This window comes from Molothrus ater, chromosome 2, assembly GCF_012460135.2.
Source record: "Molothrus ater isolate BHLD 08-10-18 breed brown headed cowbird chromosome 2, BPBGC_Mater_1.1, whole genome shotgun sequence".
NCBI classification, from domain to species: Eukaryota; Metazoa; Chordata; class Aves; order Passeriformes; family Icteridae; genus Molothrus; species Molothrus ater.
This window is the reverse complement of record NC_050479.2, coordinates 10,570,450-10,593,247: the sequence shown is the minus strand read 5'-3', so window position 1 is coordinate 10,593,247 and position 22,798 is coordinate 10,570,450. Positions and strand designations below refer to the sequence as shown.

Genomic DNA, 22,798 nt, shown 5'->3' with positions numbered 1-22,798 from the left:
GCTGTGTCCTTGTGAGGCAAATCCATACTTTCAATTCAACAGCTATGAGAGGCTTTCAACAAACACCACATTTTCCCCCTCTAAGTACCCACAGGAAAACCTCCTTCTCCCTCTGGGACAACCTCAAAGGCTTAGTTTTGGATCTACTCCTTGCTGTTCTCAAATGCTTCCAAACCTGTACTCCTTGAGACTATCTTCTTGGTATACAGACTGAAATTCCAGGAAAGGATCTGAACTGTGGATATTTGGTTGTGCTGTGAAAAGCTCTTCCTCCATGAGAGGATTTAGTAGGACACAAAACGCAGCAGCCGGGTCAAAGCAAACAGTCAGGCATTTAAAAGCATGCTGAAACACCCACAGAGGAAGCAGCTAAACCCCACACACCACAGACAGACTGTCCTCAAGCCCTGTACAGCCATCTGTCACAGTGAAAAGCTGCTTTTCCCACCTGTGGCTGTGGAGGAGAGCGTTGAAAGCCAATCCATCAGACCAGCTCGTGGTGAAATTGGTAACGTTGACCTGCGGGTACTTGCGAGTCGATTGACGGACCCAGCTCAGCAGAATCATCTCACTGTTTGTCTGCTGCAGCCCAGCCATGATGTTTTTCATTACATCTTTGACCTGCAATAAAAGACAGAATTTGATAAATGATTGAACTTATTAAAAGCTGACTGCTTCTTCTCTTGAAATGAAAAACCTTCAGTTAAATAAATTTCAACCCTAAAGAAAAACTGCTAAGTAATTAAAGAACACACTTGTCTCCTCAATATAATGGCAGCAATCTTTAAGTAATCAATGATTGCTCAAAGACAACAGCTACTGACATGCATGAATTCATTCATCCCTGTGCCACAGGTGAAGCAGGGACAGAGAAGGCACATTTGTTAGCATCCCTTGTGGTAACACAGTTCTTTCAAACTAGGTATTTCTCCTTGTGGTTTTCTTTGATCTGGAAATACATCCTAAGTTAATATAAGACATTTGAGCAAAAGTTGATAAAATGATGAATAGCATAAAAAGTGGATCATGTTTTTGACTTAAAGATACAAAATATATTTGCATACATGCACTTGGATGAAAAGTCAATTTCATTGCATGCACTAAAAGAGTATTGCATATATTTCAATTTTATTATTATAATGAAGTTTATATTCCTTTTTCACTAGAGAGAGTTTACCAATCTACAGTTATTATTTTACAAAAAGTCTAAAGGCTTTTATAAATATTATCCTGGAGTTTGACATAATGCAGTAGATTTTTTATTTCCTAACAATTTCTCTACTAGTTAAAGCACACATAAAACTTCTATTAAGAATTATTTTCCTGTAAAGTAGCACCTTTTAAATAATTTCTTTCCCCATATATCTTTTAGAATAGCAGCTCTTTTAAATTACTCCCTAAGATATAATTTAACTATAAAGTTGCTTATTGCTGCTTATTCACTTAGGGAATATTGCATTTCATTATCATTTTCCCCTTGAATTGCTCTGCTGCCGGTATCAGTCATTCAAAGAATAACACTCATGGCAGAATCTACTTTATGATAAAGTGTGGACCACTTTGAAACTGTAAAACTTGTAAGATAATATGCAGAAGCTGTAATCTGAAAGAACAGTCAACAAAAACAATGACAATTCATTACTATGACATTGTAGAAAAAAAAACAGAGATAACCTTTTATTGCTGAATACAGTAAATTGCTCACTATTTTCACAGTAATTAATTCAATCATTTGATTTTGTGAAGATATGAATTACTGAAATAACATTTTGGGTTTGCATCTCAGATGCATATTGACCAAAGAGTATCAGTGCCCTTAATTTTCCTTTTGAGACTTAAGTGCAAACTTTACATTATATGTTATTAATTTCTAAGATGGAAGGAGAAATTTATCCTCTAAATTTCATGGGATATGTTCCTGACTTCAGTCTTAGATTTCAATTTGCACTAATGAAAATTAATAAAAATTCAGTCAGATAAGAATAGCTGTTATTGTTGTCTCCATTTTTACATCAGGAGACAGAAAATGAAGTGTAAGAAAATTAGGAAATATGCTCTTTATTTTTGCTTCATATGTCTGAGTGGGTGTTTTTCATTTCTTGACATTTTTAACATCTTTACTTTTGAGAGATGCCAAAGCTGATTTACATAATGTAGCAAGAAGATGTGATTTGGCCTCTGTATTCCTAGGCACCTTCACTACTATAAAAATACAGAATCTTGGTTTTTTTCAATAATCTGGATGCTGAAAAAGAAGAAAACTTTGGCAATTAGCATCTGTTGCACCAAACATGCAATAAGAAAGACTAGAAAATACTAAACTTAAGGAGATTTGTCCAAGCTAAGATTTCATTGTTTATTTTGGTTTTTATCATATGCTTATATTTACAAATGCAGATTTTTCTGGATATTACAAGCAAACTCTAACTTTTGAATAATACAACACACATTTCCATTAAAGGATAAGTGAATGAATGCAGGAACACCATATTTAGAAATAGAAGAGTTCATAACACAGAATAGATTATGTGTTTAAGCTGATATCAAAGAGAAAGGAGCTATGTCTATGAACAGAGATGATTAGACAAAATTAGTTAAAAAATGGGTCATCAGGAAGGAAATTTTTCAGAAGAAGCCAGGTAATAAGTCCAAACGCAGCATTTATTTTTACTTTTCTGTAAATGAATACAAAACAGCTTCAATCTCACCTTGTTGAGTTAAATATGCTAACAGTAGATAAAGTTTTGCTCTTCTTTTCCTGCATTTCTTTGCAACAGTGAAGACTGTTAAATTTATGATTTTTTGTTGCCTCCTAGGGTAAGTAAGACATTTAAAATAATGGAGTAAAAGAGTCTGACCTCATCCTGAATGCTGAGGCCCCTTCCTGTTCAGTGAGAATTGGTGGATAACTCCACTTTACAGCTGGAGCCACCTTGTCCACCTGAGTTTCCTGAGGGGCATTGCCATCCAACCCCACCTTGGCAGCACCATGCCACACCTGCAGCACAGCACTACCCTGTCTGCAGGATCACTGGGTCCTGAAGCAGGATCAGTGCCTGAGCACAACAGTGCTGGCTGATATTCTGGTGCAAAGGAAGCTTTTTGAAGGCTTCTTGGTTAAGATGTACTGCTGGAAAAGTGGCACACAGAAATGTGTTCATGTCAGCCTGAAGAGCTTTCAGACAAACTCCCCCAGCATCCAGGCTCAAATACTGCAGATATTTCAAAGTGCCTCTGCTTCTTGTTGCCAGGTGATGAGTTGACCTCTGCTACTCATTTCTTTTTTACCTCTCCTTTCTAATGCAGTGTATCCTGGCAGGACACAAAGCTTTCAGGTGTAGGAAACTCGGACTTCCAGAGAACAGATATTCTTGCTCTTCCTGGGGAATGGACATATGCTATGGCAAAAGGAAAAGATTAAATTTTGATAGAAGGGGGAGGAAGGACAATACAGACATCACTGAGATGGCTTCAGAAATGCCAGGCTGCCAAAAGGAAAGCTGTGGACAGAATGAGAGCACTGCTGTTCTTGTCCCCACATGAAGACATTGGCCAAAAGCAGCACAGCCAGCCCTGGCTCACAGCACCAATGGACCTTTGATCTTCCCACTGCAGGGCCATGTCCTGGAATCTGGGCATATGTTGATGTGTGAGTAAGATGAAAAGGAACACAGCATGATCTCAGGCTCACACCACATCTCATTCACCTAAAACCAACACTCAGGCATTTTATAAGTAACATTTTATAAGACTGGCACTTGGCTTCAGTTTGCCAGACCCTAGAAAAGAAGGAGGGAAAAAATAATCTGAAAAGAAAACTGTTCTCAAAGCAAGAATTTTCCATTTTTCTTAATAAAATAGAAACCTTACATCTCCCTGACAGAATCACTTAGCATTTTTTACTTGCTAGATTTCAAGTACTCTGACTGCATAGATTACATTTTTATAGCTAGAACCACTAAACTCTTTCCAAGTACATTTGATAGAACACTTTTAAGGACATTTTCATAGATATTCAAACACCTATCAAAGTAAAGGATATTCTTTGTTCACTGGTTCAAGGTGGATTGACAGAAGCATTTTATTTCCGTAATCAAAAATCAAAATTAAAATGGTAATTAATATTAAAATACTGACGTGCATAATAACCCTGATGCTTTTACTAAGTCTCCAAACGAGGCTTTCCGGGTCTTGAAATGCTCCCCTGTGAAATATTTTCCTTATGTATAGATCTACTATTTTATGATTTTTCCCAGAGAAAGTCAAGACTTGGGCCAAATATTTTTGCCAGGGTTTTCTTTCATGCTTTACATGAAAATAAATTCACTCCTAAAAACATAACAAAAGAATTTACACACTGCCATATAGAATGTTTTTCCACTCTCAAGGGAGTTCATCAACAGTTCACAAATTAATAGTTTTCCTTTGTTTTTACTTAAATGTTAATGCTGCAGTGAGGCTGAGATCACAGAGCTGGGAGAAAGAGGGCAGCAGCTTCAAGGAAACAGAGTCTGATGGATTTGGTACCATAAGGAGCTTTGGCAGCAGGTGCTCAACTCAGAACAATGGTTCAATTTCAAGGAAAATTTTAATAACAATCTGTAAAAAACAGACTAGATAAGAACACAATCATCACAGGGGATACAGAAAGCCATAATATTTCCACTGCTCAGATGCAGTGTCTCTACTTCCTCAACCACTGCCTCTCCTCAATGGGACTGCTGATATCCATTTGGATTGGTACTTGTCACAGTCATATTTACTGGAAAAATCCCTTGGCCCAGGATCCTTCTCCTGGGAAGCTGAGAAGCCTCAGAGAAAAAAGAAAACAATATTATCTCATCTGCTTCTCCTGTGTTTTGCTGCTTTGGAATGTGTTTGGAGATTGTTTATCCAACTGGTGATTGTTTCATTGGTTTCATGTGAATTATTTTGACTTATTGGCAAATCAGTGCCAAGCTGTGTCGAGACTCTGGAAGAGGTCACAAGTTTTCATTATTATCTTTTTAGCCTTCTCTAAGTATCTTTTCTGTATTCTTTAGTATAGTTTAGTATAGTATTCTTTAATATAATATAGTATAATAAAATAATAAATTAGCATTCTGAGAACATGGAATCAGATTCATCATTCCTTCCTTCTTCTGGGAACCCTGCAAATACAATAGGTGCTGGCACTGTTCCTTTCAAGCCCTTTCTTCTACCATCTCTTCTCTTAAACTATTTTTATACAAAGAGATAAAAATTTTTGTGAGACCATCACATTGCCATATGTAAGTACAGTTGTGCCCTTGTGTGGTCCTGCCTGCAGGACATGAAAGTGGAAAAGCTTCTTGCCTGTTCATCTACAACAACACAAGTGCTCACATAAAAAATAACCTCATGTATTTTCATGTTGTTTTTTGTTTTAGATGTAGACATATGATTTTCCTCTAAGTGACTCTTCTCAGGGTCTGCAAAAGCAGGACTGCACCAACAATCACAGACTACACAAGCATGCACTAAATCAAATAGCCTGTGTATTCCTATTCATTTGTCTTTAAGCCTTCCACAGACTACAAACAAATGTAGTAGTCTTGGTGTTTTACCAAGCTGAGACAAGTGACAGATAAGTTTGGTGACCCTGACTCTGTATGAACAACTTATTGTGTTTCCAGCTGCTTCTTGCCAGGGACAATCTGGGATAGGCAAACCAACAGGAAGAATTTCTTAAGAAATTTACAGCTTTGTGTCACCATAAATTCTGTCGATATGAATGATCATACCTACCTATAAACAGGGCAGAACAGTCACTAACATATTCTAGATCATGCAATACTTCAAAATTTGAAAGAAAATCTGGAAAAGAGCAGACTTTCTCCACAGAGCTGTAAATAAGCAAATTTACTTTGAACTCTTCCAATACTTTGAAGGGAAATAGGTAGCAAACTAAGGGCTCTGAGTGTTTTGAGTTTTTTAAGGAGAAATGCCAAAATATAAATCTGCCTTTTTTTTTTTTAATTACTCATCATTTAGCAACAACAACAGGGTTATTATTTAATAATGGCTTCTTGTTTTCAATCAGGTTTTAGCTACTCTTTAGAAAAAAATCCCTAAAACTAAATTCTAGACAAATTATAATATTATTTACAGAACTTTAAATAAAAAGAGAAGTCCAGAAGGTGCAGGTCACTTTCAGTACCTCACAACTAGAAAAAAATCAAACACAGTGATGCCAAACTGATTTTTTGCCTTTTTGCTTCTATATATTCTCATATATTTGTAGTTCTGTAGCCTACTATTGTATAACTACATAGATTCGTAGCTAGCTTTTCACCTAATCTGTTAGACAGAAAGACAAAATACACTCCTAAAGGGCCCAGTCCTAATCTGGGAACCAAGGATAAAACAGCATCTTGAGACACTTTCTCATGAATAAAGTATAGTTAGTATCTAAAGGGCGGGGTTCTGGAAAAGGGTGGAACCAAGGGGGGGAATCACCTCATTACCTGTGCTTCTAATTGAGAATGCTTGTCAAGTATGCTAATTTTATAAAAGTATGCTAAATTTATAAAACTGTATTTGCCCTATGTGGGGTGGGTATGTGTCCATATTTGCTGCTGAGGGCTCCAGTTAACCAGCTTTTGAATTTCCTCCTATACTAATATTGCCTCAAAAGTGTGTTGTTTTATTTCTAGATCTTTAGTGCATCACAGAACTCCAAGTATAGACTAAAATTGGACTGAATTAAGACTATGCTGACAAAGAGTCACACTTTTAATCACTGCTGTGTAAAAATGATCCTTGGACCTTTTATCCATGGGTGGTTTAAGCTGAAGCCATGACACCATCACAGGTGCCATCACAGTTATCACCAGGCTCAAGATGAAGCTTGAAATGAATCATTTTTGCACTGCAGACAAAAGGTTTTTGGTTTTGACATGGATGCTGTCAAAAAGCTCATCAGGCTACACCAGAACCTGTGTCTTCTGTGTGTCTGTGCAAGTACATGTTAAAAGAAATGGTGGGAGTGATTGAAAATAAATTGCTAAGTATATAGCTAATACTAAAGCACACCGTTAACACTGCTTCAGGATAAAATATGAGGAAAACAAAATATTAATTTGAACATGATCAGTCATCTCAGTCCATAATTTATTCAAATTAAAACATAATGATTAAAGGATTATTGGTAAAAGTTGTATAGCTAGGTATCATATTCCATCTGCTCTTAATAAGTAATTTAGATCAATTTTATGCAATTAAACTAGGATGATTGAAACAGAGACAAAGGAAGAAGTGAGTTAACAATCTGCAGCTTTTTTCTGTTGCTATTGTCCTGTAAAATGAGAATAAAATTGTTCCCTACTCAGATGAATGATACAAATCTTATTTTTGATAGGAGTGCTTCAGTTTTAAAGTCTTTTAAGCTTTGTTTCCCACCACCTTTTATTTTTATTCTATAAAACACTTGTGGATTACTGCTTGGGGAGCATAGTCAACACTATAGACAGACTCTTAGCCCAGATTCATACCAACACATGGATTCAGAGCATCTAGATGATAGATCTTTTTGAATTTTGATTTTACTGCCATTTCAGAATTTTTATAAGTTAAGTGTCCTCATCTACCATGCTGGTTTTTATGAGATCCATTTCATGTTTCTCCAAAGAGAAAGGAAGATAAATGAGCCACATCTGCTTCAATAAATAGGCAGTCTAGCAGCTTTTTAATGTTCTAAAAATAATTCTTGGCAGGATGGGTCAGCAGCAAAAAGCAACTGATTTGATTATTTCATTAAAATGGAGAAGTCACTCTTTCTAAGATACTGAAAAGAAATCCACATTGGCTTTGTCTATCCATTTTTGTTAGGATAACTCATATATATCATCTTGCAATATCTGACTATGATATTACAAAAAAAGTCAAAAAAGTTTCTGCTAATCCTGTAAAAACTATTTTTTCTTCTTAACATTGTCAATACCCTTGATAATACGTTAGCAAGCTGCCATAATATTTGTTGGTTTAGCACATTGCAGTGTCTATGTTTACTTTGTAGGTTGTTGCTGGATAATAATGGAGAAAAGATCAGTGGAGTAAAGGTATTTCCTTAGGAAGTAATGAGCAGTGCCACTCACCTGCCAGTGGAGGATTATATTCCAGATCAAACCAAGGGTCAGCTTATGATTTCCATCCACAATATCTGAGCTCCCTATATTTACCAAATCAACCTATTATAGAAACAAAAAATAATTGTAAAAGATAAATAACAAGCATAAGAGGCTGGAAGGAGATGAAGGGATAGGCTAAGGCAAATCTCCCATTTCTTTTCTGTTGTTCCATACACATACAACTCACATTTTATAAATGCCACAGTTAATGTTCTGGAAAAAAACAGCAGTGATCTGGAGTTCCTATTATTCCAGTTACAGCATGTTGTGAAACATAAAATGAAAAGCAATAGTTATAATAACTTAAATATCACTTATATTAAGCTTCTACAGTTACAAATCACACAGAAAAACTACTGTACTCTGCTTTGTACTACCTTACATAATATAATTTTCTGAATGTTAACACTTGCACATCTAGGCACTGTAAGAACCTAAAAACTCAAGACATTATATATTTAAATTAAAATAGAACTTAATTTCCCTTAATTCAATTCCATAATGTATAAAGAAATATACAGGATGTGCTCTGGAATACGGATAAAGCAGTGATTGTGATCTAACAAATCTTTTCCACAACAGTTCATCCAGTAATGTTGTTTTCCATAATTGTATCATGCATTTGTAATTTCATAATGCATCATTATTTACCACCATGGAATTTTCCTTCCTCCACATGGGAAATGATCCTTCACCCTCCCCCAGTTTTATACTATATCTGAATAAGGAAGCCAAACTCAGGGTTATAAATGGAAGACTTTAAGCTGTTCTGCACATTTGGATAGAATCATGACTCTAAAATTGGCATCCTTGCTGTTTCATAGATGCAATTTTTCATGGTCAGAACTGATGGTTTTTATTGCAAAGTGCCCCATTCCTTCACAAACTGCATTCTGCAGTCTCTAGTGCAGTTCTGAAGTTATTTGAAATTGCATCTGCAAATTTAATAAAGTTTTCACCCTCAAAACAAGATGCTTTATTTTATTTTTTTGATTTTTTTTTTAATGCATCTATGTATAGGTCATTTTTACAAACCAAAAATCAGATATTTTATCAAGAACTCTAGAACTCTTAAAGAGCTCTTTTCTTTAAGAATTCCACATTTTGTATTAAAAGCACATGAGACTGGCTATCTATTTTAACCATCAATGTCTTGGAACATTTCCCCAAATGGAACTTAGACTTTGCATGCTAAATTTAAAATGGAATCCCCTGCAGCAAGTGACACCCTACAATTAGGGTTTATTAGGGCAGTGCCTGCATATTCTACAGACCAAATCCATTCTTGGAAGGGGAAGCCTGAACACACAGAGCCCACATCTCTTTTACTGAAGCAGAGGAACATTGCCCAGTTTGCCAGAGACAGGTCTCAGCCTATCCTGGGGCAACCCCCTGCCCCTTACATCCCCTTACATCCCCCATGCCCCTCCCTCAATACTTTCACTTTTCTATGGGAAGAAAAAGCCTATGAAATGGATTGACTGGAAGCAGTAGCATTGTTCAGTGTTACCACCCAGAACCTCAGAGCAAAGATATCAGCAGAAAAATCTGGACTAGTCACAGGCTTTAATTCACTTTAGAACCATTGATTTTGCATTCTTGAAGTCCCAGAGGAATAATTTGTCAAATTATTGAAGCTTAAGGAAGCTATTTCAGAGGCAGGTCTTTCGACTTCATATAGAGAAGATACAGTATATCTTTACATATACTGTACCAATATTTATATAGTTTACAAGGTTTTCATTACATGAATATAATGGCCACTGGATGACCACTTCACTTTCTAAAACAATGTTTCTTCTTCTATCTTCTAAAATGGGAATACTCTCTCTTTTCTTCCCAGATTCGAAAGGGACTTTCCAGATTTGTGTTCTGGAAAATGAGTGAAGAGCACCCCAGTGGGTTCATCGGAAAGGTACTGAGTACTTAAAAAAGTATTTTCTATTATTATTTGTAACCAGTTTTGCCAGAAGCAAAACCTTCTTGTATAGTGTGAAATAATGTATTGATGATTTTTCCCCAATAATGTCAAATGTTGCAAATTTTGAACAATTAGAAGCTTTTCCTTTTATTTCTTTACATCAAATACCATTTAAAAAAATAAAAATCAAGCTGGAGGTCTTTATGTCAATCTTGTAGGGTCACATTCTCATTTATGTACAAACCTTTAGGTGGATTACCTTAGATTTATAAAATCAGTAACTTTATTCAGCACTTGAAATCAAGCATTACTGACCTCCTGCAGCTATCAAGAAATCCAATATAATATACAGCACAGAATACATTATCTCTGTTTCGTCACCTCTTACTGTGAAGTTTAAGCAAGTGTTATAGTTTTTTTTTAATTTATTCTTGAGGAGAGTTATGATAAAATTAGTGGGCCAGATGAAATGTCTGCTAAAATTATGGGTCCATTAGAATCCCTGCATAAGGAAGACCATATGAGAATATTTAATCAAGAATGATTCACAGGATACCGGCTTGAAAAATCAATCTTTACAAAGGAGAATTGAAAGTGATATTGATATGATTAGTGTTTTGAATCATGAGAGACAGTTGCCTATGAAACTTAATAAAAAAAATATTGTAAGAAAAGCCTTGGGTTTTCAGGGTTCATAATTGTCAGAGATTGTGAGTAAATATTTTGATAGGCAGCATCTTGTAATCAGCTATGTTTCACTTCTTGTATTTAACTTTGAAAAATTTATTTTATACACCATTCATTAGAATAAAATCATGCAGGTTGATCTGGCTTCAGACAGCATCCATTACAGATATATTAGACAAAATTCACTGGAAGAGGATTTTAAACCCCTTAAAACACATTTGACCCTGATGCGGAATGGGAAAGTATCCAATCCACATTGATAAAGCTTCTTTGACTCCAGTACTTTTATACTATAGACCAAGGTGTTTGATTCAACACCTAAAAAGCATTTTCTGTGCTGTCTACTGGCTGTTCTGAGCCTGTCTGGCTGAATACTTACATTATTTCTTTGCAAAAAGTGGATTGCTTTGTTGACATTGTTCAGAGCATGAACTTTTGTGGAGCCCTTTTCTTTTGCCTACAAAGAAAATAAACCAAACATTACTGTCCATAATCAGAATGTAGAGTACACTATCTGTAACTCACATCTTATATTACACCTGTAGTTTTCTATTTCACAAATTTATGAGAATAGAATACTAACATACACTGGGATTATGCAGCTACCAACATAAAATAAAGTTAATTGTGAAACAAACTAGATCCAGAGTTAGAAGGTAACTTTCAGTGAAGGAATCATTAAAATGCATATAAAATTAGCTCATTCCAGATTCCTTTTATCATGATTAGTTGTCTTCTGCATGGCCCAATTTAAGAACATTGCTATGGCAACTAAACAGATAAGCATCAGTTTGTGTAATATTTATGTACAAGCGCATTTTCTCTGGATTTTGATTCTCAGTCTCCCAGCCTTCTTATGAGAAGATGCTATAGTTACAAATTCCAACTAGGAACACAAGAGAAGGCATTAAAAAATGGGTGTGACTGTGTCACTTTAGAATTTCCAGGTTAATAAAAGCTAGCAGTTCTCTCTTTTCAGACAAGTACAATCAGAAAAGATGGACCATATATACAACATTAGAAAATCATTCTTATTCTACACATTAAATTCTATTCCAGCTAAAATCCAGATATCTAAATGAACCCTGCCTCAGTCATGTTTCTTAGTGGCACACTTAGTAAGTGCATCCAATAAAGCAGAATATTTTCATTTCAATTATAGGCCTTGCAAAGTGTTATTGTCTAATACAGCTCTCAGTCACAATGTTTCCTCAATTTCAAATGAAACTGAAACCTAATTAGACACCTAAAAATAGTTTTCACAGGTTCTCATCAATGGAAGAAATTGGTGAATATCAACTACTACAATTATCACAACATTAAAACTTCAATATACAGTAAATGTGTTACAAAGCACATACAAGTTTTTGGCCTGTAAGGCATTCCAGGAGCTCCAGAAGTCTTCGTCCATCTCGAAAATCATTAAAAAGGTCTTCAATATGACGTCTTCCAAACTGAAATGAAACAATCCCTCTGGTTAGTTCAAATGCCAAAAATAATAATTCAAAAAAGACCAGAAAGCTGTAAAAAGCCAGCATCAGAATATATATGGAATGTAGGACACAAAGTAAAAGAGCTAAATACATTAAAGCTCACAGGATTCTTACATATATATCTGTCTTAAACAGGGTTCTATTGTTTAAGAGACAATGACGCTTACTTTATTTCAAGTACATGTCATTATTTCAAACAAATAAGCCAGAACTAAATACTAATATATCTAGAAAACAAAGAAGACTTTGCAATTAAGGTGAAAATCAGGGGAAAAAAAATAGGAACAATACTTAAAAAAAAAAAAAAAAAGAAAAACAAGAAAAGAAACAAGAAAAAAAACCACTCCAAACACAAAGGAAGTGATTTAAAATTTAAGTGCCTAGTATGAGCTCCATGTGTCAGAAAAAACACTGGAAGTACACAGAGAGAGATGAGACAGACTTACCCTAGTCAGGATCTTAGAAACAGATCTATGTTCATAGGCCATGGAATTGTACTGGATTGTGGCCTTATTTCTCTAAGTGGCTGACAGACAACTCACATTTTTTACTTAGCATCAGTGAAAGATGAAAGGAAATACTTGTGATTTTTCCCCATATGACAATGTTAAAAAAATCACTCTTTCTAAAATTCAAACCAATTTTTTGATCTGATGCTTTGACTAAAGCATGAAATATTAAAATATAGACATATCTTTTTATAGTCTAGTCACTGAGCAAGTTTTATATGCACCTCTGAATTTTTAGATATTTTTGTATGTATGAGAGCTATTGAGAACCATAGTAAAAAGTAGTGATTATTCTGTGCCATGCAAAATAATTTCACATGTCCACATATTTTCTAATTTGTGAAGTTTGATGGATGCTTTGATTGATTTGAGAGCAAGTGTCTGTATTCTAATTTTCTAGAACTGATGCCATGATGACCTACATTGCACATCTTCCATTTTTACCACAGAGCAATGTAAAATTGGGAATCTGTGTTATATAGAAAACATTTGCTTTCCTGTAAGCAATGTTGTTCTGGTATTCACTGCAACCCTCACTAGAGCTGGAAATTTTATGAAAAACATATTTTGTTAGGAAGTACCAATTCCTTTGGAAGGTTACTTGAACAGAGGACAGAATTAAGGACAGTATTCAGTCTGAAATTATTTTTTTCTCATCAACACATAGTTATGGGTACAGCACTGACTCGAGTGCATTAGCTATTTTGCCATGACCTTTCTCTCTGACTGTGCTTCTGAAGCAAAAGCTCCTTTCAATCCCTTCAGTTTTTGGTAAGGCCTTGTTTCTCTTTCATGGAACAAACAAATCCACAGCATCAAAAATTTTCAACAGCAGTGGGAATCCTAGTTTTCTAGACAGTTTTCACACCGTGCACAACCCATCCCAACTAAGCTAATTTCTATTTATTTAACACTTTATTAAATATCTGAAAACCAGTACTGAACAGATACACATATGATTTACTTGCACTACTCAAGACCTTGAATTACCTGTTTAAGTAATAATGCCCAGAAACTCTATTTCCTGCCTCATATTTAGTATGTGAAATAGTTTTATAAGAATGCTTTACATTATGGGATAAAAAAAATCATGTGCCATGATGTGAGCCAAGTCATGTACAGAATTACTGAATCTATAGGACAAAGTTACAATCAAAACATGCAACTAAATCAGAGACCTTATTTTGTTCCCTAATCTTGCAGAACAAAAGTCATTTTTGCAGAGGGGAAACAGAAGATCTCTGTACTTTAAGGGAGCTTTTTCACAGTCTTTAGAAAGTTGGAGTGAGCAATAGGCTCTTATGCAACATTATGAAAGAGTTGTGCCCATAATGCTAGTGGATTTCTCTGGGAATATGAGAAAAATGACATTTTGACAATTATACTGGTTTGTATCATACAGGAAAAACAAAACTGGCCTTCATAACTGCCTGTGTCTCTGTCTTTCCTTCTTTTTTTCAGCATTTAAGGTATTCATGAAATTTATGTTAAAATCAATCTAGGCAGTCAAAAATTCTGCTTAACAAATAATATGTTGTTTTTGGGTGGGTTTTTTTTGGTAAAGATTTTAGAAAGAAAATAAAGACATAGCATGGTATTATCCCCAGCAGGACATATTAATTACAAGTAAACCTTAAACCAGAAGTTCCATTGATTTTTTAGGGTCTTGGAAATATACCTTCCATTAATCACAACTAAAAATACACTAAGGCACCCTACACTAATGCCACACATATAATTTTAACCCTGAGGAAGGTTGTTTTTCTGGCAATGGGGTAATTGAATATCTTAACTGGATCGGCATTGCAGTAAGTCCTGAGATACACAGGGCTCAAAGTTGCATCAAGCCAATTTATTGTCATTGGAAAATGTCTGTTAACTTGAACTTTTGAAAACGGTGAAAAAACAAGCGTGGCTTGCTAAACAAATACCTACCTTGTCATTTGTTATACATTCTTGCTGAAAATAAGATTTATAAAAACCTTTTTTAGGTTGTGACCTAAAACCACTGCCCTTTACCTAAGAGAAATGAAAATGTTCAGAAGACTCTCCTCTACCATTTGTTACACATGTTGATATATTATTCACGCTATATTACAAACTTATCCAAAACTTAAATTTGAAGAATGCCCAGAATAGTTTCCACCTGAATTGTTGTTCTCACTCAATTGTCTTTTTTCAACACCACAGCAATGGGAGAGATGGGGGAAACAAGAGAGTACAGGACGCAGAAAGGACTAAAGATATTTGATATACAGAGCAAGGTGACTTTTCACCAGAAGCAGAAATTCCTTTCTAGAAGTAGAACAAAATTAAAATCTAAGATAAGACTTTGTTCTGAATTACTAGAAAGACTAGGTGTCGCAGACATCTTTTATGAAAAATCCTTTCCTTAGGATTTTTCCTCCTGAGAAGCTGAGAGGCGTCAGGAACAAAATGCAAACAATGGTTATGTGCTGCTGTGGAATGCAACAGGTGGATCTGTGATTGGTCTCATAGAGTTGTTTCTAAGTAATGGCCAATCACAGACAGCTGGTTCGGACTCTCTGTCCAAGATAGAGCCTTTGTTATCATTCTTTCCTATTCTAGTCTTAGCTAGCCTTCTGATGAAACCTTTTCTTCTATTCTTTTAGTACAGTTATAATGTAATATATATCATAAAATAATAAATCAAGCCTTCTGAAACATGGAGTCAGATCCTCGTCTCTTCCCCAATCCAAAAACCCCTGTGAACACCATCACAACTAGGGATTTAAGTACATAGCAGTTTTGTATATAATTTTAATTTACTCTCTTTGAGTGAAATAAAGATGAAAACACAAACTTTTTTTGTTAACTAATAGAGCTGTTGGCTGCAACTGCTTATCTATGCACAACACAAGGAGACCTGAAGGAAATCCAATGTGTCTATTTTAAAAGAAAATTACCAAAAAAATGACACACATGGGAAGATATGATTCTTGTTTTATTGTGGATTAAATTAACTCTCTAACTTAAATAATGACTGAGGAAATTAATTCACAAATTTCACTGGTATGGAAAAAAAAGCAAAACTACCCTACACCACACCATGGTCAACTACATAAGCTTCAGCCTTAGAACTATGTGGGTCTATACAAGTAACATGTGAGGAAAATGTGGAATTTGCAGTAAAGTCTTCCCCCAGGTGTTGTAAGGGAGTGAAGAACACTTAGAATATTCCATGTAGTAACTCAACTGCATGTATATATTCTAGAAAGCTTTCAGTACCAAGAAGATTAAAATTATATCTCTGACGTGTTCCAAACTCAGAAAGGAACTGAAACAATTTAATGCCAAAGAACATTACCTAAAAACCACAAAAGCTGGTGAAGAAGGAAAAAAAAAAAAAAAAAAGGAAAATCAGGAAATAGATAGAATAGTTTTAATAGATAACTGCAGATGCAAATTTTTTAGTTTGAATACATTTAGGTATCTCAAAACATCAAGCTTCTTCCTACTTATCTCACTGCTATCTACTATCATTGTCATTCCTGCGTTCTTTCCAAAGACTCCATAATAGACCTCATTGTCTCTATGTAAATTATACAAATAAATTTTAGCAAACAAGTAAATTATTTAATCAGCTTATTCATCAGATACACTAAGGAAGAAGCTAATATTGTGGGAAGTATTACATGAAAAGCTGGTGTTCTGTGAAAAGCTCTTATTCAGAGATATGTGCAAATCAGTAATTATTAAAGAAATACAGAGAACATAATGAAATAATTAAAAAATAACTTGCCCAGAGAAGGCACAAATACATCTGTTCATAAACATTGGCTCTCCAAGGAGTTAAAGCTCAAAAAAAAATTATTAGCATAAAGCTCTTAGCAGCTTTATATTTTAGAACAAATTAGTAGAGGCAAATTCTTTATGAAAGGAAAGCTGAGCAAAGGGAAAGGAAACAGGAGGGGGAGAGTTGGAGAATGAGGGGAAAGAAAGGAAGAGATAGCGACTAAGAACAAATGTTGAGGTTTAAGTGGGACCATGGAGAGGACATGAGGAAGTGGGATTGAAAGCATACCTCAACCCTAGAGGCATGGCTGTAGGAATGGCAGGGAAAAGCAACCACAAATTGGGAATTCCTTAAGGAAAGTTATTGCTCCAACTTCCAGTGGACAGTTCCCCAGGCAGAATGGGAGGGCTGATTATATTACTGACTCTATAAAGAAGTCCTGGTCCACTTCTATGATGAAGAAGTGGGGAATCTTGTGATCAAGATTAGAGGGACCTGCCCAGTCACGTGGAGGAGAGGGATGACAAGGATTACTGGACTATGTGGATCTGAGGGCCTGGCACATCAGCCCCACACTGGGCATCAGAAAGATCTGTTCTGTTTTAAGCCCAGTTTGCTACTAAGCCCCACACAGCTGCTCACTCACTTCCCCCACCCCAGCCACACACTGCCCAGGGAATGGGGCTTGGCACCTGTTAGTGGGTAGTGAGCAACTGTATTGTGCATCACTTGTTTTTCTCGGGGTCTTTCTGTGTGGATTTTAGGGCTTTTTATTTTTTTTTCAAACCTACATTATTTTTCATTATCATTAATATTATTGTCAATTATTAAATTTTTATCTCAACCTACAAACTTCTCCTTTTGATTCTCTTCCCTGTTCCACTGGGAGGAGGAGGGAGCAAGCAGCTGCATGGTGCTTAGTTACCAGCCAGGCTTAAACCACAACAAGCCATAAATTTTCTCCCACAAACATGAAGGGTAGACATTTATTTCTATTTCCTAAGATTCATACACATGCCAAATTTCAAGCAATGAGCCCATAATAACAGCTCCAGCAAAATACATGATAATAGAAAATTGAAACACAACTATTATTTGAAGTTTTTTAATGAGAATATATTTTTACTGTTTCCTAAAAATGTCACGTAACAGATACATTTTCACATTTTTAAAAGAAAAATTACAAGTAGTAAAAACTTGACTTAAGAAGACATCTCTGACTTTTCATTTTCTTTTGCAGACAAATATGCACTTAGATTACACTTTTTGTTTGAGGCAGACTAGACTAAGAAGATTATTACAGTAAGACAAGTCGGATGCTATTTCTTCCGAATTTTACAGCATTATTGGCTTATTATTATCATTTCATATTGGAAATCTAGCAACTGAAACTATCAGCAGATGGAGAGAGACAGAGAATATATTGAAAGATAAAATGCACCCTAAAGACAGAATTCAAGGTTCATCATGGCACTAGACAAAAGGTTTAAAGTTATACTAGCTGTACATAAGAAAGATCATCTTACAATAAAACTAACAGACACAGAAGCCTTTCTGACTTTTAGGACAGGTAAACAACTGAGATTTGACCTTGGGACAAGACCTCTGACTCCACAAGGGACAGGAAACCTGGGCTGCAGAGCCTGGAAGGGAGTTGCAGTGCATTCCATCTGTGCCCCCAGCATGCAGGGCTATGGAACAGAGAGGCAGAGGTGCCTGCAGTTTGGGCAGGACCTCAGAGTGCTGACTGATAAAGAAAAACTTAAAAGACAAGGTACAGTCCAGAAAGGCAAAAGGATATAAGCCATGAGTCTTTATACAACTTTTTCAAGTAATTGTCTCAAGTTCAGTTTGTAAATATCTAAATTTTGCTGAGTAGATGTCAGTATGAAAGAAATTAAAACTTAGTTGGCTCACAAATGTTACTCTTAGTAAGACTTGAAAGAATCAGCCTTTTCTTGCAGTCAAAATATTTGATGTTTCACTCTGCGAAACAATAAAGAAATTATATTGAACTACTCTCAACAGATCTTTTAAGTCAGTTTTAATAAAAGAAGGACTATAAATACTTGTTCTTGCTCTACTAAATATATTAAAAGTTCAATTTCTCTCCCCAACATCCTTGCTTTTGGTTTGTTCAATTCTGCTGGGAAGTTCATCAAAGTGACTGACATTTTCTTTCATTGATGCTGGATTACTGTTACAGCAGAAAAGGATATTGTCCCACTCCAAAGGGAAGAAAGATGCGCCAGACATTGTTTAATTATGCCTTAGCTTCATGGACTCATGGGAAGCATCAAACAATGACTTGCCAGCCATGCCATCCTCTTTCCCTTCAGCATTCTTTTCCCTGATAGAACATGGATGCACCCCTTCTGCTGCAGCTGAAACTCTCTGTTGCTCAGCTGGAGGTCAAACACTGCACAAGCACTTTGCTTCCTTACTGTCAGGGATCCAATCTGTTTCCCAGGCTTTATGGTAGACATCTCTTCTTTTGCTCTCTAACCTAATTTTTCAGGGAGTTACATAGAGGAGTAACTGATGGGCATCAGTATTTTAGAGATGACTGCTACTGACCAACAGAGAGGAGGCTGTACCACCCTCCTCTGGAGAAGCCACGTTGTCCTCCCAGTCAGAGAACAAAATGTTCCTGTGCCTTTCAAGAGAGGAACAATCACAATGCCTGCAGCAGGCCCAGAACACCCAACATTACCTTGAAGAGAGAGCTGGGGCAGGTCCTACCAACAGCTCATGTTCAGGGCAGGACACAAACTCCCAGAGCAGAAGCCGGTTTCATATACAGACCCTCAAGTCAGGGAATGATACCAGATCCTCCTCAGTTCTTGTAAAAGTGTATTTTCCCCTCAGCACAGCCATTCTATTTTTCTAGTGTAATTACAGTTGCACACACCCAAGTTTCTGAGGAATACTCTGTTATTTTCATTCTAAAATTAATCAGAAAAACTCATTTTAAGTGCCAAACATATCCAGAACAGAAACAGAGATGCATTAACACACACAATTATGTTAGTGTATCTACCCATGTTTCCTTAGCTCCCAGAGACTCACCTCCAAATTAAAAGTAATAAATATGTAATTTTAAATATTCTAAAGGAAACAAAATTCCTGTTTGGCAAGCAGTGGGTGTTCAAGGTTGGCATCTACTGCATTTCCTTTAAACAATACAAAGCTTACAGGGATACACAAAACAAATCTGGCAGCTGTCTTTTTCACCAGTTTAATCTAGCCAGAAAATGTCATTGAAGCATTTCTTATTTTGCAGCATATGATGCTCAAGGCCATTAAAGACTGGATGACTGGCAATGGCATCAAAAGAAACCTGCTGGAAGTGGGAATGAACATACACTCGGCAAGTTCCTACAAGTTTGAAGAGTGGATTATCAATTCAGCCAAGGATGGGAGCTCTTCTTTTGACAGGACAGCCAGCTTCATGCAATCTAATAATTGACTGCAATGAAGCTATTTTTCGTTTCAATTATAAATACAATTGTGTTCCTCACTCTGCAAAGAGAGCTGTAAAGAAGAAAAACTACCATAAACTAAAAATGGATTTTATTTATAGATTTAGATCAAACTTTCAGTAGAAGATAGAATGTTAATCATATTTACATGTTTGAGAGTACTTGTATTGTTTTAATTTAAAATGTTTAGGCATTTTTGGGGGCTCTTGTAGATAGAGTTTTAACAGCATTTTTAAACACTAGGAGCTGAAAAGATTAAAATGTGGGGTTTTCAAAAGGAAAAGCCAGCCCACTTAAAAGTGGAGAAACACAAACTGTATCTAGCAGATGCCAAACGCAACAATTTTGGCTAAAATTCTCATTTAAGGGATGAACAGTTCCACGGCAGACTGTTCCATGAATATTTGTTATTCAAGTATTTTTTTTTCTTCCTACACATCCTTTTCTGTTATTAGAAAACAGAATAAAAGGGAGTATCATCAGTCTTGATGAAAATGACAAACTTAAGTGCAAAACCTAAAAAAGCAGAGTAGGATTCTGAAATTTTTGCCTTTTGTCTTACAGATGTTTTGATTCTTAGAGAACAACCTAAATTTTACACAGAGATCCAGGATATGTAGCACATACTGTTTTCCTCACATAGGAAGATGCCCTTTCTGAGTTAGGATTCTCCTCTTGCTGACAGACAGGCTTTAGCAGTACTTTTTTCATTAGCTCAGAGATTAAATCTTGTCTACGCAGAATATAGAAAGTGTATAAAGGATAAATAATTTTATTTTGGAATCCCTTTTGGTGCATAATCACATCTTTGAGAAAAACAAAACAGAAAAACCTCTCCTACTGTCTATACTTGTAATAGGCAAATACCAAAGCTTCTAAATAGGTGCAACTGTAATCAAACGAGACAAAGCAACAGCAATTTTCATTAATAAGAAAACAAAAAGAACAAATTCCCTATTTATAAAGCACTGCTATTACTTGAATTAAAACTTTATTTAAACAAGAGACAATCTTGATCAGTTCTCTCTGACTAGGATGTGAAACAGGCAAATGTGATGTGCCATTTGCAGCAAAGCTTTAGCATAAAACTCAGTTTGCCTTTGCACAATGACTCAAATACTGGGTAGCTCCATTTGTATGTTTGGAAAGTGGTGACACTGCTCACCAAAACAGAGAAAGTACCTTAAATGGACAGGTGGGTAAACTGAGCCATTGTAGCACATCATCCAGTTTGCTTGATTTGACATCACTCATTGAGAAAGTGCAAAAGGCATGAGTTCTGACATTTCCTGTCATGTTTCTATGCCCAATAATTATTGGATTGGGTTTTGTTGTTTTATTTTTGTCTTTCATTAACATGCCCTGATGAGGAAACACCTGATTATTATTTGAACAAAAATCACAAATGAATGATGACAGGGAAGTGGGGTATCACCCAGAAAACCAATAAGTAATGAAATTATATATTCAGTCTTTTCCAGTGAGCAGTCATCCTGAAAAATAAACACAATTTGGTACCAAAATAAGAACTAAACTCTTATCATATCTGAGATAGCAGTTTGCAAATATTTTTTTTCTTCCAAAAGTATTTTCATTGTCTCAGCTGAACCTTTAGCACTGACTGTAAGCGGATGATTTGCCCTCCATCCTTGAGAGTCACAAACATTTAATCAAATTTACAGTATTTCCTGGTACACACACATAGTTACTCCCTGTCACCTTGTTACATGGAATAGTTAAATTAAGTAAATAATTATTTTAAATATTGCCATTTAAATCTGTAGCAAATCCATGCCACCACATCTGAGCTGGCTGTGATCCTTTTCAGCTGGTGAAAAAGAAAGGCCAGTATTTATTTATTCAGAGTGAAGGTTTCTCTATTAACTGCCGTTCTGTGTTGAAGCCCAGCTGAGCAGGAGGACTCACTGCATGCACTACAATCAAGAGATGTTCTGGCACTTCCCCTACAACCACAGTTCTTATTCCCAACAAGCTTGTTTTCAGTAAATGGGATATTAATTTAAATGACATGCTTAAAAGAGCAAGTATACCCCCTCTGCTTGAGCTCAGGCAGGACTTTAAAATAGATTACTCCTCTTTTTGTTCCCACCTGGAGAAGTCAAGCATAACTTTAGAGACTGAAAATCTGCCTATAAAACTACATGGCTAAAAGGATACAGTTTTCCATCAGCGTCCATTTCTTGGCTTTATTATTTTTTTAATATATCAACGCATATGATTCATTATCTAAATGTGACAAATTGGTTCCTATTAAAAACCAACAAAAATGCCAAACAAACTCAACAATTTTTGAACTACTGCAAAAAATCAGCAGTCCAGCAGTTATCATGCACTTGTATGTTAAATCACAACTAATTATGGTGGCCTACCAAAAATGATTGGCATATGCTTACTCTGTAATATCTGGCAACAAATGATGCAGAATCTCAAGGGAATTTATGTAAAACTTGCATTTGTGAATCTGGATCTCCTTTCATAATAAAAATAGCAACATAAGATGAATTTCTCTTTAAATGCAATCATTAAAAATTGACCAGTAGACAGAATAAGGAAGAAATAATGAGATTTTAGTTGCATTTTCTGTGTTAATAACTTCTGAGTGGCTCTAGAAATGTATTTATCTTTTTGTTGGATTGTACCACATGTGGTGCTCATCAGTTAACTCTAGATTGATATATACATCTATATGCACACATATAACTGATAATGTAGGGTTTCATTTTAATCTTAATTGTTTGCATGTCATTCTTATAAAAGTAGGGCAGTGAAAAAAGTAGCCCT

At 35.7% G+C, this 22,798-nt stretch overlaps 1 protein-coding gene across 3 annotated transcripts in view; it reads right to left on the bottom strand.

The window, feature by feature from the left end:
* DMD (dystrophin) overlaps window positions 1-22,798 on the bottom strand; it is a 1,044,614-nt gene that overhangs the window by 772,806 nt on the left and 249,010 nt on the right. For all 3 annotated transcript variants that reach the window (XM_054518613.1, XM_036378966.2, XM_036378958.2), the window contains exons 3-6: window positions 12,117-12,209; window positions 11,135-11,212; window positions 8,115-8,207; window positions 449-621 (exon numbers count right to left, since the gene is read on the bottom strand). In XM_054518613.1, coding sequence (XP_054374588.1) covers window positions 449-621; window positions 8,115-8,207; window positions 11,135-11,212; window positions 12,117-12,209 — 437 coding nt within the window. The remainder of the gene's footprint in view (window positions 1-448; window positions 622-8,114; window positions 8,208-11,134; window positions 11,213-12,116; window positions 12,210-22,798) is intronic.